The sequence below is a fragment of the Neolamprologus multifasciatus genome, chromosome 17, assembly GCF_963576455.1.
Source record: "Neolamprologus multifasciatus chromosome 17, fNeoMul1.2, whole genome shotgun sequence".
Lineage (NCBI taxonomy): Eukaryota > Metazoa > Chordata > Actinopteri > Cichliformes > Cichlidae > Neolamprologus > Neolamprologus multifasciatus.
Genome location: NC_140455.1, coordinates 11779158 through 11796969, shown reverse-complemented (window position 1 = coordinate 11796969; position 17812 = coordinate 11779158). Strand labels below are relative to the sequence as shown.

At 40.8% G+C, this 17812-nt stretch overlaps 1 protein-coding gene across 3 annotated transcripts in view; it reads right to left on the bottom strand.

The window, feature by feature from the left end:
* Positions 1-17812, bottom strand: part of LOC146498994 (carboxyl-terminal PDZ ligand of neuronal nitric oxide synthase protein-like) — a 240285-nt gene that overhangs the window by 13014 nt on the left and 209459 nt on the right. For all 3 annotated transcript variants that reach the window (XM_085138060.1, XM_085138059.1, XM_085138061.1), the window contains exons 11-12: positions 1283-1479; positions 950-1074 (exon numbers count right to left, since the gene is read on the bottom strand). In XM_085138060.1, coding sequence (XP_084994186.1) covers positions 950-1074; positions 1283-1479 — 322 coding nt within the window. The remainder of the gene's footprint in view (positions 1-949; positions 1075-1282; positions 1480-17812) is intronic.

Here is a 17812-nt window from a genome sequence, read left to right as displayed (position 1 = left end):
TTACAAAAAACACTCTAAATTCTTAAGCTGTTCCAGCAACGTCAGCACGTAATCCTGTAGCTAGAGGCCAAGGCGATCACAAATTATTACTGTTGTGTGACCTTTCACTGCAGCTGACAGGCGGAGACAGTCAATAAGCACTGCTGTGCTGTCTGTCCTCAGAAAATGCACCGTTTTGTCACAAAAACAGCATCATTAACATCAAAAACCCAAGAAAAAAACATAAACCTTGTTAAGGAGGTCAGAGGCTTTGCAGGACTTGCGTTGTCTGGGGAACAGGGGAAGGTCCTGCGCACCTCATCTCATGCATTCAAAAATGAGAAGTGAGTCAGCTATAAGTCTGCCGAACCAGCTGGTGGTCCAGAACAATCTTTAGATCGCTGCTAAATGAAGCTAAATCTGTTCTGGGTGCAGCAAATGGAGATAAATGGAACCTGAGCGGCTGAAAAATGACTTTTACTCAGCCAATCTTTAGGAGAACAGACAAAAAATCCTTCAAAGTACATTTATGAGAGTACATAAACAAGTCAAATCGACATATTCAAAAAACCAAAAATAAAATAAACCCCCCATAACTGAAAACTTCAAAGTGAAAAACTGACTTATTCAATTCCAGGCATCTCCCAGGCACCTTTGATGTATCATCATTAATTTAAAGCCACATTTCACAGGAAAAATCGTAAATTATTCACCTTTTCTGACCCACAACCCAATTCTGCAGTGATAGATACGTCCTCTGCTCAGTATAGGTAATGGAATATTTTTGAATAAATTAAGATAATGTCTTTCACTGGGTTTATTAATTAATTATACGTGTGGAAAGGCCTCCGAGTTTCACATATTCGTCCTAAAATCTTTTGACGTAGAAGCCTGTTAATTATTTGGGGGAAGCAGTTTGCTCAGTATTAAGATGACGTATGAATGTGTGTGTGGATATGAGGGTGCATACCTGCTGGCAGCAGTCTGACTGAGTTGCTCCATGCAGCTCCAAACTGCACCAACATTCTTGTTGACCTCCGTGACCCCAATGTCTCCGAGGTTGCTGGGCTCTTTTCTTCTTAGCAAGTCATTGACCTGAAAGAAGGAGAGACGAGAAGGAGAGAAAGGTTTAACCTTTGCAGGTAGTTTTGATACAAATGTTTATCGGCTCAGCTGAAAGAATAAAAAGAGCTTAAACCTGCGTTCCTTTCAATAAGTCACACTATATGAGCTTATTTCAAAGGGTAAAAGAATACAGGACCTGCTGAGCTCAATGTCCCGTTTCTGCTTGTGTCGCACTAACCTTTGCCCCGACTGCCTTGCCCAGGTTAATGGCATTTTTCAGCCTCTGCTGTCCTCCAGAGGAGGGCGAGTCCACGCAGCTGGACCCCGGGTTCGAATTAGTCGTCGCAGCGGCGCGCCGGGTCGAGGACGGCCCCGGCCTTGAGGTCTGGGGACTCTGCTGCTGCGCAATGGAGTTCTCAAACATACTTTGATCAACTGTTCACAAAAGAAAAATGGAGAGGGAAAGAGCAGAAAGGGAGAGAGAGAGGGGTAGGTGAATACACAGTAGGACTTCAAAAAAAAAGAACATGTCTGCTTTTAAAAGAGCATGCTGCAAAGCTGCAGACCTTTCAAGTCTTAGGCAATACTGGTGGGAGTTTACTCTGGGATGCACTAACTTGGATCTTGAGAGAAAACAAAGAAATATTCCACTGAAACGAACACTTCTGATTGGTGTTTTAAAAAGTTCTTTTATTTTTTTCCCCTTCCAAACTACTGGGCAAACTTTTCTAACCAAATTCATCTTTTGTAGAGCGTTTCTTCAAACATGTCACGTTCTTATGACGCGCTCTGCAGCTTTGCATTTTAACACCACGATTCAAAGGTTTTTCATGACAATGCATTTACATGGGGGGGATCTAGGTGGCAAAGCGTAGTAGATCCACTGATATCACAGAATAATACATAAAACAATACAACAACAAAATAACACCACTGCAGCAACACATGCACAAACATAGGCAGGAACAATCAAGCAGAAAAATACAGGATGAGAAAAAGCAAAAAAAACAAAACAAAACAAAAAGACAGCTCAGGTTCAGTCCACTTAAGACAGACGATCTTACCTCTTGGAGAGAAATAGTTCTCGGAAAGCATTCAGTAAGACACAAAGTATCAGATATCAATCATTGTACTAGTCAAGCTGTTTCTGCTTAGTCAAACAGTACTGCTACAAGGGGACACTTTGGGGAAGGCAACAGCTAAAGAGCATAGCTGCAGCTGTGTACGCATATCTGAAAGGTACATTGTCTTCATCAGATAAATGTGGAGAAAATATAGCTATTTGGAATCAGATGGCGTATCAAAGGGTAACCTTGACTTCTCTTGTGCACACACAAATATTTCACTTGCCATCCCAATCAGCAGATCTGCAAAAAGCCCATTAGACAAAAGGCCCGAGGAAATGTGATCTGATATTATGAATCAACTGGATACAGAGGGCATCGACTTCAAGGAGAGAGAAAGAGCTAAGTGAAGAACGGAAAAGGATACATGTTGTTACTTTAGAGCGCGCAGAAGGCAGAGAAGAGAAGTGCAAAGAAAAAGAAATGTCAAACTTGGAAGTACGATCGAAACCTTACCGATAATCTTACTATTTTGGTGCCACCTGGTGGGTAAAATCAAACCAATAAACAACAACAGTCCTCGTCTGTAAATATCTGGTGCCACAGCAGTTGTGTGTTTTTAAGAAAGTGGCAATGTTCAGCCCATTTTCTGAAACAGCCCAAACATTTGCACAATATTAACTGCACTGATTTTCAAATATCTTTAGCATTTGCAGCAGTAAATATAAGCAAACTGACGATGCAACCTCAGGCTTAGAAAATTCGAATATTTCAGTATTTTCTGATGTTGTATATCTCAAACTTTGAATTGGTTCAACAGGCAATCAATTAGTGGTTTATGTGATACTTAACAAAAACAATATTGCAGAAAATAATGCTCTTTAAGAGTTAGCTAATACAGTACATCAGCGAGCAAGTCGTTAGCATCACTAACCATAACTCTGCACTTCCTGCCACCAAATAAGTGCTTATTATGTGTGCGTCATTCTAAGTTTCTGTGTATTGGCATGACTGCGATTTATGCTTTTGTGTTCCACAAACACACTTCTTTAAATAATTCAACTAAGCATTTTTCCACAAATGAAAAACAGGTTCTTGACATTGCTAACAAATGGTATACTAGCACAGATTTGCTTAATTAAAGCTGTGATGAAACTGGAGGCTAATTTATGAATCTTTCTGGAATGTTTGGCCTGCCTGCGAACATTATTCTTATGTTCTGACTGTTCGTCAAGGTAATCGAGTGATCTCTGGATCAATAGTCTCCTGTTCCATTGGCCAAAAAACATCCTTGCTGATCCCACCAGACAATGAGGCCACACACTTCTACATTACCTTGCAATGGAGAGTCAACGGAAAGACCTTGTAATGTAGTAACTCCACAGCAGCCTGTGAAGGGCACCAGGAAGAGAGGTGTTTGTGACACAGCCTCCATTGTACTCTGAAAAATGTATGTGTAAGTCTCAGCGTTAAATGTTTTTGCAGGTTTCCTCTCTGCATGGTGAAAAGGTGAAACCCGCTGTTTGAAAATGAGCCAGAGTGTCACTGGCTGGCTCATTTACACACAGATGCAGTTAATCATCACTATTTATGGGCATTTCACTGCCGGACAGTCCCCGAGCCAGCTCTGAATCTCTGTTGCTTTTATGGCTCACTAAAATGAATGCAAATTCAAAGGCTTTCCATTGTGCTATGTTAAAATGCAGGCATTTCCACTGGGACTGGAGGTCAGCTCGTCCTGGCTAAATATACCATCAGTGAAACACAAAAGACTTAAAGGTTTTTAAAAAAAGATATTTAGTCTTCATGGACATTACTGGGAATGCATTTCTAAGTGTATGCAGTAGTGCTGGATGAATGCATTTCCTGACAGCAGTTTAGATTAAATGGACAACGAGGACATGTGTGACCTTCCACGCATCTTCCAAAATATGCAGCTGCTTTTATCAAATATATAGACGTTTCCATCCATCTCCATGTTCAAAAAGCAATCCATCACACCAAGCAAACAATTAACCTGTTTGATCCACGCAGTCAAAGGCAAACCATCTAGGGTCAGAGTCAGATTAATGGCCATCCCTTTTTAACCTCTTTATATAGAATTTTCCCCTGTTTGGAAAGCCTAGATTGAAAAGCTTTAAATCATTATCAGCGATAACCTTATCCTAATTCTGTATTTTGGAGAAAGGTAAAGCGGATGTCTTTTGGAGTGTGTCACTTAGAATAGTTACTCTTTGCTCCCTAAATGCCAAGACTTGAGAGAAAAATTTTATGAAAGTAAAAATAATTTTCATTAGGGATGTACACGATTAGCTGACTAATTGTTGCTACTGGCACTAGTTGGTACCAGACGTGGTAGTCGTTTAACATTTTGATTGATGCCCAGTGTCGGTAAATTGCTGTGTCTTAAATGTTATGGAGCCATCTGCCGCCAGAAGGAGCATTGTTTATGATAAAGGCCATAAATCTTTAAAGCTATGTTTTCATTATTGTTATTATTATTGTTAGTTGTTTTAAAGGCAAAAGAATGTGATTGTGGATACAACGGACAGAAAAGACAGTGAGGAGTTCAGTCAGTTGGTGGGGGGCTTAGGGTAGAGCCCTTATACCTCCACATCGAAAGGAACCAGTTCAAGTGGTTGCCTACTGGGTAAGGTGTTCCGATCGGGCATGTCCTACCAGGAAGAGACCCCAGGGTAAACCCAGGACACTCTGGAGAGACTCTTCTTCTTCCTTCCTTTTTGCACATATAATGTGCAATGTTTATAATGCATAATGCAACATACCAAACAGCCCCATTTCAAGTATGATTCATTAATGAAGAAAAACAATAGACAATTTTTGTCACTGTCTATTAAACTGTCCAGAAACAGTTGCCGGGAACATCACTAGTTAGAATTAGGGTTAGGGTTGGGACCAGCAGCAATGATGACTGAAGTGATGATACGAAAATGTAGGTGACTTTATTTGGAAGGTAACCAGTTTCTAAAAAAAGATTTTTTAAAAAACCCTACATGGCAGTGTGGTTACATTTCAAACACTAGGCCTGGACGATTAACTACAATACATTGGTTAAATCCATCCCATGTTTCTTTGTGGGGCCTTGTGACACCATTGTAATTTTAAATGGAAAATAAAGTGGTGGAATCACTCTTATCTCTAAACAAATGGGATCTCTGATCACCTTCCAAAACAAGTGTCTGCTTTCATTAAATATGAATCATTTTACCATGCACCTCTCTATGTCCCACAGTCCAACATACTTACATCACAGTCCAAAAATAAGATGATTATCTATTATCTTAAGTTTAATACTACACTTTGTGCTTCCTCTGGGAGTGTGACACCTAACGTAAACTTGTGTATTCAGCATCTTAATGTACAATACCATGCCAAGCATTTTTTAGACTTGTAGTCGTCATGCACTACCATCAGGAGGGACTCTGATCGTCCCAAATTCCTTGTACCATGGGACAATGAGCCCAAACATACAGCCACAGTTATAAAAAGTGAAGAACAAGGAGTCCTGCTACAGATGCTATGATCCCCACAGAGCTCTGATGTCAACATCATGGAGCCAGTCTGGGATTGCAGAAAGAGACAAGAGACACTGAGAACCGGAATTCATAAAAGAACTGAGGGAAATTCTCAAAGATGTGCGCAAACTCTTACTTTCCAAGTATTCCTGTGCTTGAAAGTAACGTTTCAACAACACTGGATCCATTTGAGTTCTATACCAAAAAAGCAACAACATTTATCCTACTTTGAAAAGAAAATATTTAAGAATTCAAAAGTCTGAAACTTAATACAGCTGTGAGACGTGCTACCCTGGTAAAACAAAGGCTCACATAGGTAGAAATCCAGTCTGCATGATGGATTCTTTTCAAAGTTAGAAGAAAATAAGATTTGAAAAATAAACACCAGCTAAACCAGACCTTCCCAAAGTGTGGGGCCCTTGCAGAGGGCAAGAGCCATTGCAGGGGGGCGCGGCATGAAAAAGGGAAAAAAAACAACAACAAAGCTTGGACACTGCTTGCACGGGGCGCCCACACAAACGCAAAGCAGGAGATGAAGCATCGCTGAATATGTTTCCAAACCAACTTTATTCTAAGCCAAAGACTAGAAAATATGGTGACGCATATCTTCCCTTTGGTTTCACCTGCACAAGTGCCGAGGTAGGTCTCCCCTGCAGAACTGGTTTTCCCTTCATCGGGAGCAGCGCTGGGCTCTCCAAATCACGGACAAACAGTATCCCACATTCTTGATTTTTAGTTCACAAACACTTGTTGTAATGACTAACAACTCCTGACATTTTGGAGATGTTAGCTCTTTATACAGTAAAGTTACAGCAGGATACAAATAACATCAGGCTGATCCTGCCACGATTTGTCCCCCGGTTCAAATCACGGACAAACAGCATCCTACAGCTGTTTATGTTTTTAAACCCATTTTGCACAGAGAGGCATTTTGTTTTTAAAAAATGTATTGATAGCAATGTTGAACATTATTACACAAGAAAAAAAAACCAACTACACATAAAATAATCACACCGTGACGCCTCTGCCTTTCTAAATGGAGGGACAGTAACTGCGTGTTTATGTAAGCGTGTAAAACCTGAAGATAGAGACAAAATACTGTTAATCTGACTATCTGCCATTCTGCAATTCCTCTCATGTAAGCAATAACGTGGCGCACATCTGACGTGAAAAAAGGAACATACCTTTGACGTTGCATGACGAACTCTGTATTCCTCGTCCACACGTAAACGCAAAAAGGGAGTTTTAAAAAATCTCAGTTTTTGGTGATTCGAAACGGCGTTTACGTGTGGACGAAACAGCTGCGTTTTCAAAAATACCCGTGTAGGTGCGGACGTAGCATAAAAGAGTTAGTAGTTTATTTTCTTACTACCTGTAATTTATTGCAGATTACTTGTATTTCATTAATTGTTTACTAAATGTTTGAGGTGTGAAATAAACCGCAATGGAGCAAAATATGGGTGTGTGTGCGCACGCACGCGAGGGGGGGGGGGGGGGCGGAAAACATTGTTCTGTAAAACAAAGCGGGGCCCAGCGAAAAAAGTTTGGGAACCACTGAGCTAAACTAATGTCAGAGCAACATGTAAACAGTGCACAGACACACAGTCTCTGTATCTCTACATCATAAAATCAAACCCTTCTGAAACACTACACCAAAATCTGACGTGCCTCTCCCAAGAAATCAAAGAAGAGCCTACAGCTATAGTGATCGGCCTGGCTTCAGTCCTGGTGATTCTGCTTGTGCATTTCCAACTACTTTCTCTTCTCGGTTTTTGAATACGCCAGTGAGAGACGGTGGTTTCAAGGCGGTTTATATTGTAAGGTAAAGACACTACAATAATACAGAGCAAACCCCAACAGTCAGATGATCTCCAAGCAAGTACTTGGCAACAGTGGGAAGCTCTTGCTATCAGTTTACACCGCATAGAAAACATGGAAGATGACTACAAGGTAAACAACACATACAGTAACACAGCAGCACGAGCATGAATGCGGGCAATGATGTCGGCCTCTTGCATTGGTTATGTCGTAGGCTCTACACAGATTCCCAGCAAAAATCTAAATTAGGCCTTACTGGGGCATTCAAAGCAACCTCCATGAAGCACACATTAAAAAGCAAATTCTTTTGCTTAGGTGGTTTCAATCATGGGGGGACGCAGCGGTGTGGTGGTTAGCGCCGTGTCCCTGGGTGCTCCCCACAGTCCACAGACATGCATGGGGTTAGATTAACTGGAAGGTAAGCATGAATGGTCAACGTGTTGGCTCTGAAACAAATGTTGAGGGTGTACACTGGCACAGCGCCCTGTGACATGGACATGGATGGGCTCCAGCCCCACTGCGACCCTGAACTGAATAAATGAACAAAAATGGATGGATGGTTTCAATAACAAATAAAAGGCACTTCCTTCATTACCAGCAAACTGGCAGATTTCAGTGAGTCCAACTTCCTCCTGACAGGACGCTCATTCACAGCAGCTTAAGAGCTGTTCTGTTTGATTTGTCATTCCCTGTGTTGAGATTTACTTCCAGCCTCTTAACCGAGAATTTCATTTGGCCTCTCACAGATGGGCTTCTGTGCCTCAGCCCCTGTGTGATCTCATATAAGGACACACAGGTGTACTTCTATCCTACTGAAGCCTTAGAATTCGACAAGTAGTGCAACTTAGATGTTAAAACCACAACAATGACGCAATGTCCCAGTTTCAAACTTTTACCATTGCTGTGGCATCAGTGTGCAGTCTGAAAAGCGAACCACAGATTAAAAAGCACAGGCCGAATTCCACCGTTAGAATGAAACACGTGTTTATGTTCCAGCGCGCTCAGTGAAACACGTTAAGCTCCTGCATAATAACTAGAATAACGCACTGTCAGCATTTGCAAGTTGCATGCTTTGTAGTATTAATAGATGCTGGTGCAGAGACTTTCAGTGTCTGACGCTGAAAATGATTGGCGATAATGGCAACGCCCAACGCAGAAAGCATACAGTGGTTATAAGAACAATGAAAGAGTAACAGAGACACTCAAAGAATACTGAACGAAAGTGTTTAAATGTAAACTCAGACACACTGAAGTCTTATAGTGTGTTGAATTAATGTGGGGCCTAAGCTGCAGTGAGTGATTTCATTGTTTGCATTTATACCCGTCTGTGGAACTGTGAAACTGAGAGGTTGACAGAGGATCAAATAAATCTCACACAAAACAGTGACTGAAACACAGACACGGAGAGAATTGATTGAGTCTATACACATAGTGTCAGAGCTTTGAAAATGACAATGAACACTAGCTGCTCTTTTGGTAATGATCAAGCTATTACAGCTGATTACATTTTGCTTAACTGAGGCATTATCAATATACTGTGTTTATTCTAAGGAGCTTAGAAAGAAAAGCGTCTTGACTTCTTTAAGCTGCTTGAAAGAGTTTCATGTTTCACGAGTTTCAAGCAACTTAAAGAAGTCCAGACGCTTTTCTTTCCAAGCTCCTTAGACTACGATGACCTGGATGACTGAGAACCTTCATACTGTGTTTAGACTCCGTATTACCAACAAACAGCTCTACTGCAGTTACTGAGGTGTAGTTGCCATTCTGGGAAGGTGTGTGCCCAACCACAGTTTATATTCAAGCAATCTAATTAAAAATATGTCCTGCCCCCGGCAATCAACAGCTAAAGAAGGCCAATATCGGCTAATCATGCTGTTGTGCATGTGCACAGCAGAAGAAGACATCACCTTTAACCATGTGATGGACGATGGAAGACTGCTGTCCTTGTTATTGCAGTGACATTTTTAGAGTGATCGTGTTGTACGAGCAAACGTGTTTGGATTCAGCCGTTAAGCCATAATGTGGTAAAAACTGTATGCATGCATGGTAGAAATTTAACTTGCTGGGAGAGAGACTTCACAAACTATTTTAGCAGTTTTTAACTGCACAGGTGCTTTTTATACCTCAGACTGTTGCTGTTATGGCTCTGCCCTCTGTCCTTTTATGCAGAACATCTTGTCTTTAAAGCAGCTTGTGGATAATTATTCAAGACCGTTTGCATTTTGATTCAGACTTGATCTGAAACTGTGCATGTGCAAACCCTTGATGGAGATATGACTCAGAAAGGAGAGAGCATAAGTGCCGTAAATTGCCTCTGTGAGCTGTTTGAGACTCTGCTGCAGCTCCAGCTGCTGACTGTGTGGATGAGTGGACCAAACACTTGTCCCTTTTACCTCCTGCACTCCCCCGAAGAGACGCGGCACCATGTTTCAAATTCCTCTGCACTGAAAACTGAGATGTCTTCAGACAGAGGTTAAAAATAATCATATTCTGGGAAAAAAAAGAAGAAGGTGTAAATGTTAATCGCTCCAGTTACTTTAAGTCAGAAAACTCCCACAGCCTGTTTGTTCTGTTCTGGAGGAGTGTGCACAATATTGACTTGTTTACTCCTTGTGCGCTTGCGTTTGTGTGTGTGAGTTGTCTTTTAATTACAAACACGCCTGAAGGACTCCATCTGTAATAATTATCGTTCATTAACGCTGAAATGAGGATTTTGTTTGTTTCTTCGGGAGCTGCTGTGGATTAACAGCATTATTCAGACAACAGCCAGATTAGACACAGAGACAGGGAAGCATGCAAAGTGGGAAGGGGCTATTTTTAATGTGTAATCCGACGTGTAATCCCTCCCATCCTCATGTATACCACCTAATTAAAATAGCTTTTTTGATATCCAATCAGTCCTGCACCCTGAAGAATAAGCAGGAAAGAGTGACGAAAGAAACAGGAGTAAAAACAGACATTTACTGAGCACCAAACAAAGGAGTCAACAAAACCAAAGAGCTCACTCCCACTCGTGTACTCGCTTTGGATGCTAAGCTGAATCCAACGTAACGCTCATGCAATCTTCTGCAATCTACCCCAAAGAGAAAATTCACAAAAATCTTACAGTCTGACTGTAGGTCAATCTGTGTGTTTGAACAAAGGACGCCTCAAGATAGTGGCGAGAGAGTCCACGGACAGTTCAGTGGCCGTCAAGTTAGATTAGGCTGTTCTCAAAAATGATTTGTATTCACATTTGTCTTAACACAACTTGAAGATTTTTCCAAAGCTGCATGCTGGCAGAGCTGGAAACAGCCATGCTGTGTGCAGGTGGAATAATGATGTTAAGAATCAATGGCAGAGTGTGGGTGTTCCTAATAGCATGGTCCAGACGCACACCCACTTTCTTAACCGTTTGGCCAATTCAGGGTCTGAGGGGAGCTGGAGCCTGTCCCAGCTGTCAGTGGGCACAGTGTAAAATAAGGTTTCTCCATTTCACCTTCAAGCAAATGATGCTTTTAGAGCTAAAATAAGTACTAAATAATTGACTATCACATTAAAAACAATGTGTTTATAGAGACTGTTTGGTTTATCATCAACAAAGTTTGCCCAATAGAAAGCATCACTGGGGTAATGCTGGGCCTCAAGGACCAGCCTGCAGGACACTGGTCCTTGAGGCCTTGAGTTGGACACCCCGGCCACAAGCCAATCAATCAATCGCCACTGATTCCCATTTTAACTTTAACTTACCAGAATTAAAAAGGCTTATTCACATTATGGTACAAAACATGCCTTTGATCTCTATGGATACGAGGAAGTTTGAATTTTTTTGTTAAATAATTCCATTCATTTTCATTTATATAGTGCTCAACAACTGTCACTTCAAGGTGTTTTGTAGTAATATTTGTAGGTTAAAGACCCTACAATAACAGAGAAAAAGTTCAACAATCAAAGGCCCTAATATGAGCAAGAACTTGGGAACACTGGGAAGGGAAAACTCCCTTTTAACAGGAAGAAGGCCATTTGCAGAACCTACTTGAGTGAAGGGAAGGAAATACTACCTACTGTGTGCTCCAAACTATCCAAGACGTTTGGATAGGTTGGATTTTAGAACTGGGGATTTTAGTATAGTATTTAATGAGTCTGTTGCTTAGCACCAATTAGCAGATATATGTCTAAGTGTTGCTTGCTAATAACTGTACTCCAACTTCTCATCTATACAGTATAAAGTCACTTCTTGTCCCTTTGAGGCTTTAAAATGTCAAAGCCAGTGGGTGATGTCACAAGTGTACTTTGGTTGGTGAGTAATAGGTTAATCAAACATACTTTATAGATAAAGTTAATTACTTGGCTTCTCATGTGCTTTTGTTACTGAATGCACTTAATACATTGGAAAGCTTTTACTTCACTTTGCTGTAATAGGACCTGCTGTTTTCTGAACTGTAACATCACTTTTTAAAAGCAGTGCTTTTGTCAATACCTTTTAAGAAAAGCACATGACTTGGCTCAGGAAGGTTGTACTTGTTATAGTCTTAGCAGGAATCAGGTAATAGCAGCATTTTGGAACAGCAGAGGTATTTGCTATGTGCTGGTAACCTTTACACCAGTGGGGGAAAAAGTAGCTTTCAAGTGCACTCATACCTCAGTTTTGAGAAATGTTTATTCGAGCATTGAACTTGACTTCCTCACTCCTACTTCCTCTGTAAAACAAATGTCCCTACATAGTCTGTATCTACAGCACCATGTTTAATCACTCATATTCAATCAGTCACTCACCTATCTGGTGTTTAATCAAGGTGTAATTACCTCTGATGCTTAATAGCACCTCAGCTCCTTAAATCTTGATTAAAGCTTTTGTCTCTGTGGTAATGTCCATTTTTTCCCTGCAGGGTCATTTTCCCACGCACATCTTCTATCTTAATAAGTAGTGATGCTGAATTATGATGTGATTATTGAGTACAGTTTTTATTATGTGGTACTGGTAATTGGCCAAATCAGTTTTCGCTGGCCTCCCAGGGAGCTTGTAATCATCTCAGCTCGGCTTTGGCATCACCAATCAAAGTGGCAAACTCCCTGCTTTGTTCTTAGCTGAGGGTAACCCACTTCTGTCAGAGACTGCACACACAGAAACACAGACACACACCGACACACAAACTCAGAGCCTTTTCTTCTCTTCACTGAGAGAATTTGACCGAAGCCCCCAATGTTAATATGGAAGAAAATAATTACCAAAAATGAAAACATTTAACTTATTTCCAACAAGAGTAAAGGCCTGTCCAAATATGAAGAAATCTGCTTGTTGCCCATTGCACTGACACTAACATTCCAGGCTCTGTTGGAAAGACACGCTCTTGTATATTTCACACCCTGACATGTGTCAGCCCACAGTATCCTTTACGGTCGGCTTCTTCTTTGCATGATAGATCTTTAACCCATCGCGCAAATCTGTGGATGGCACGGTGAACTGCATTCGCAGACAGTGATTTCTAGAAGTGTTACTGAGCCCGTGTAATGATATATGACAGAATGAGCTCTGTTTTTGTTCACTGTTTCCTGAAAGCTTAAACATCAGAGGCATCCAATACTGATTTTCAGCCTTGTCCCTTGCACACAGCCATTTCTCCAGATTCTCAGAATGTTTTAATGGAATTTTGTACTCTAGATAATGAGACCAAAATCTTATGAACAATATTATGTTGAGGACCATTATTCTAAAATATCTGGAATAATACTACTAACTATTTACAAAATGTTCTTTCAGCTCTTTCTCTCTAATACTGCTTTTCCAGCTCTTTGCTGCTTCTAGCCCCACGTTTTGAAGACATCTTCATTTTCTCAGTTTAAACATTTGATATGTTTTCTTTGTTCTACTGTGAATAAAACATAAGAGACTAGCAAGTCAACCTTTTTTGGAATTGTGATTGAAAAATCAGCAGTGCTCAGTGAGAGATGAGAGAAGCAGACAAAGCTGCATCCCAGTGAGCTGCTGTGAATATGCAAAGAGATGCGTGCAGGGCTGAAAGGATGTGTGAACTGAAACACTCTCACTTGAACACTAAACATACTAATCTTCAGGCCAGACAGGGTCATTATCGCTGATGTATTAAATTAGAGCTCTCGCTTGGCTACATTAACATATGAGAAAAGTATTAGTACAAGAGAGGCCAATCACGTATGCAAATTCAAAGCAAGGGGGAAAACAATCGGCTAAGGAAACGGAAAAAGGTAGAGCCGCTCATCAATTTAATTTGTTTGTCAGTTTAACATGAATGATTAAAGTGAGGGGGCTCTGGTAAAAGTCTGCTTTTGATGATGAGGGGGCAAATGCAGGAGAGGATTAATGGAAGAAGTTTCTGATTGTTCAGACTGAACTCTCACTGACTGCTCTCAGGCTGCTTTGAGTCTTTTTCTACTTTTTCACTTCCATTGTAAATATTCTTATACAACAGTGTTATTTTGCTGTTTTCTCATGAGATCAAAAAGTCTGCCATTGTACCTTTAAATAAAATAAATGCGCCCGATTTTAAATTGTGGAATTTTTGTCTTGCAGTTTTCAGCACTAAAGCTACATCGACCACAGTCAGAGGAAGTGAAAAACACTGACACTGTATATATATATATATATATATATATATATATATATATATATATATATTAGGGGTGCAAGGTCCAAAGAACTCACAAAGAAGCAAACATTTGATTCTGTCCTAAAGTGACCCAAACATCATGTCTACAATCATCACTGTTAACATGACGTGAGCTTTGGGCTAACAACCAACACACCACACAGCTGTCTTCATTGGAACAGCCTACAGGCTGCAAGTCCAAAAGTGGTGCATCACAACAGTCATTTAATTAGCCACAAGAGGTTTAACAGTAGGAGGAATATCACATTCTGCATTAAGAAATATTCCTGCATTAGTGTGCACTTTTTCTCCATCTGCAGTGTTTAGAAGAAAATGCTAAATCAATCAGCTTTTAATTGAAAGAACTTAACAAATAACACAATCTTAATAGATTTGATAAACTTCAAATTATGACAAATTTTGACACATTTATCTCCTGCCTGGTTGTTCAGTTGTTTTAATTAGTAGAATTATCTTCACACATTTTTGTCTGCATCTTATCTCCAGCCTAATTTCCCCCCCAGGATATCATTTCAGTTTTATCTAACTTAATTACTGAAATATGCTTTTCCTGCTGGACTCAGCAGTGCATCAGAAGGAACTAACAGCTCAGCAGTAAAATCTGAACTCTGCAGATTATTACAAAGCTGCCCCGTCCTCCTCTAGTGCCATACCCGACCTGTTCTCCCCTTCTTCTTCTTAAACTGGACACACGTGATCATAGATAGCCTTTAAACTTTAAACTTTATCTCTCTAAACATCAGTCGACATCTGTCTTGGTGCGAGACTCGGACCCTCAGTCTCAGGGGACAAAAAAAACCCATCTTATTAAAAAAAAAATTACCTGCCTTCTCTTTCTTCCCATCCTCTCCATCTTCTTCCATTTCATCCTCTCCCTCAGGTAAACTTTGTGCACAACTCTACTCTGTTCTTCCCTTTGCGATTGTTTTACTGGCAGAAACTGCATTTAGGCTACAAGGCGCCAGAACTATTGAGTGAAACTAATACAAATGAAACAAGCCTCCTGACTTTGCAAAGACAAAATTCTCCATTAAAACTAAAACTAATGGATCTCTGCTATTTAAATTAGACCATACAATGACTAATCCCACATAATCTCCACCAAATCCAATACTGATTATGTTTTTGTAAACAGGTTAGAAATGCTGAATGGAGTGAGTCGACCTGACCTGACTGCTCAATAAAGCAATTACTGTGGCACACCTTTAGGCTCAGCCTGTTTGACTAACACACACCCGTGCTGCTAAACCTTTAGTACTTGTTTGCATGTTGACATTCTGCTTATGAGACACTTTCATTATGGTGAAAGACATTTTAAATCTAATTTTGTTCCAGTGTATCTAGACACTTTGACCGGATTGGTGAAAAATCTAAATGACTGGTGGTTTTACAAAGAAATGATGAAATGAAATGATGCAGCTGATGAGTCATCATTACTGGATCATAAGCAACCTTCTTTTATCTGACTCAGCAACACCGGAGTCTCAGGAGCGGTGGATGATTTTTTTTTTTCACAAGGCTAAACTGTTAGAGGGAAACATCCAATTGATGTGCCACTTGTGTTCAGTGCTGTGTCCTCATATCCCATCACACTGATGCTCGAATTTGGTTTGTGGAAAATAATTGTTTTGAGAAAGAAAGAACAAAAAAGCCCAGAAAACCTCATCTGGATATTCAATGTAGTTAAGTTAAGACAGGTTCAAATTGCTGGAACAAGAAAAAGACTAGTGCTGTCAGCGTTAATCTCGTTAAAATGACGTTAACGCCATAACTGCATTAATGTGGCAAATCTCCGTTAGCGAGTTGGCGCTGATCGACCCGTGTGTGGGGCTGCACGGCGTTAGCGCGGTTAGCTCGTTAACGCACTGTACTCTAGGTAACGCGCTGATAAAAAAGACAAATCAAAAAGCACAATCACCTGAATGTATTTCGTGGACCTTCTGTAAACCTGTCACGATTAAGACAGAGTTCACACCAATTAGTCACTTTTGAGAAGATGAGACTGTGCAAACCCAGACAGAAATGGTCATATGTCTACTAGATGGAGACATATAACACTAGATGTCTCTTGAAATACAGGTGACCTGCAACAATGTATCAGGTGAACAGTGTTGGGAAGGTTACTTTTAAAATGTATTCCATCGTACAGATTACAGAATACATGCCCCAAAATGTATTCTGTAACGTATTCCGTTACGTTACTCGATGAGAGTAACGTATTCTGAATACTTTGGATTACTTAATATATTACCATGTTGTTTACAACTACGTGAATGTACTATTGCTGTGATTTATTACTGTTACTGAAGGTCCGCGGCTCCGAACCGTAGTAAAGGGACCTCTGGCTAATACGGTGGGTTCTGTGTCGGGCTCGTAGCTGAAAACTAGCTTTACTTTGTTCTCTGGGTCAACTTTGCTAGCGAGAGACAAAGAGAGGCGTTGAAAGGCTGCTCCAACGGAACTTATTGTTTCGGAGGAAAACACGAACACAGTGTACAGTCGAGTCTTAATAGCTTACTTACACCTGGGCTCGTCAGGCACTCTTCTTGGCTGCAGTGGTTATTATTATATTTACATGCTTCCAGCTCCCGTTTTTGCTCGATGACAGCTCGTACTTTTCCTTTTTCTCCCTCCTTACGCTCACAGACACATAACGGGTACAGCAGTCCATTCTCCCTGCAGCACGGACTACACTGCCTATGATGCTACATTCTTTAGAGCTATACCTGTAGCATTTGGCCTATTAGCTTAGCACAACAACAAAAGGCGCTCTCTCACCCAGGAAACACGCAGCGAGAGAGCGTCACTCTGTAACCATGGCAACCGTAACGCTGCCGCCTGGAACAACAGAACGTAGCTGTTAAACAAAACCCAAACAGTCCTGACCCGCCACAATATGAAACAGGGAAGTACCGCCGTGTAATCCATTTATTTCAACAAAGTAACTGTATTCTAAATACCAACTTTTTAAACGGTAACTGTAACGGAATACAGTTACTCATATTTTGTATTTTAAATACGTAACGGCGGTACATGTATCCCGTTACTCCCCAACACTGCAGGTGAAAGATTTCTCAAACTCTCCCACTGGCCTTATAATAATCAGCAGTTTAGGGTAACTGTGCTGCTAAAATTGATGTACCGAGACGTCCACTGTGATGGAAAATAAGCCAGAGAAATAGGAGACCTACAAACAGAGGGTAGACTACAAGACTGCTTGGTTGTAGCCAGACATGTCTGTGTGCCTTCAGTCACCTCCAGATCAAAGTCATCAGATCAATAATTAATTCAGTCATTTGCCATATCACAGTCTGTCTGACCCCACAGCTCCTGGTGAGAGTGTCTGAGTCACCAAAATATGAGTGTCGCCTTGAAAGAAGCAGCAAGGGGGAAACGAGGCAGCAAGAAAATAATGGGGCTGTGGTTCCGGGTATTCGGTTACTCTCTGGCTTTATCTAATTCTCTTAGTTTAGGTTTGTGTGTTTTGGTCCAGTCTATTAAGAACTGTTGTAAATTCCTTTGGAGGTTGCATCAGGGACAGGATCCAGCCCAAAAATGCCAAATCAAACATGCATAGCCACCCACTGCAGTGACCAGCTCGTGACTTGGCAAAAAGTAGCTTCAGGTATCCCCAGGTATTCCACTGGAATCAATGACCCAGCCCAGAAAGGCAGCAGAACAACAGTACAAAGTGTACAGATAAGAATGTGTGTCCACTGAGCCA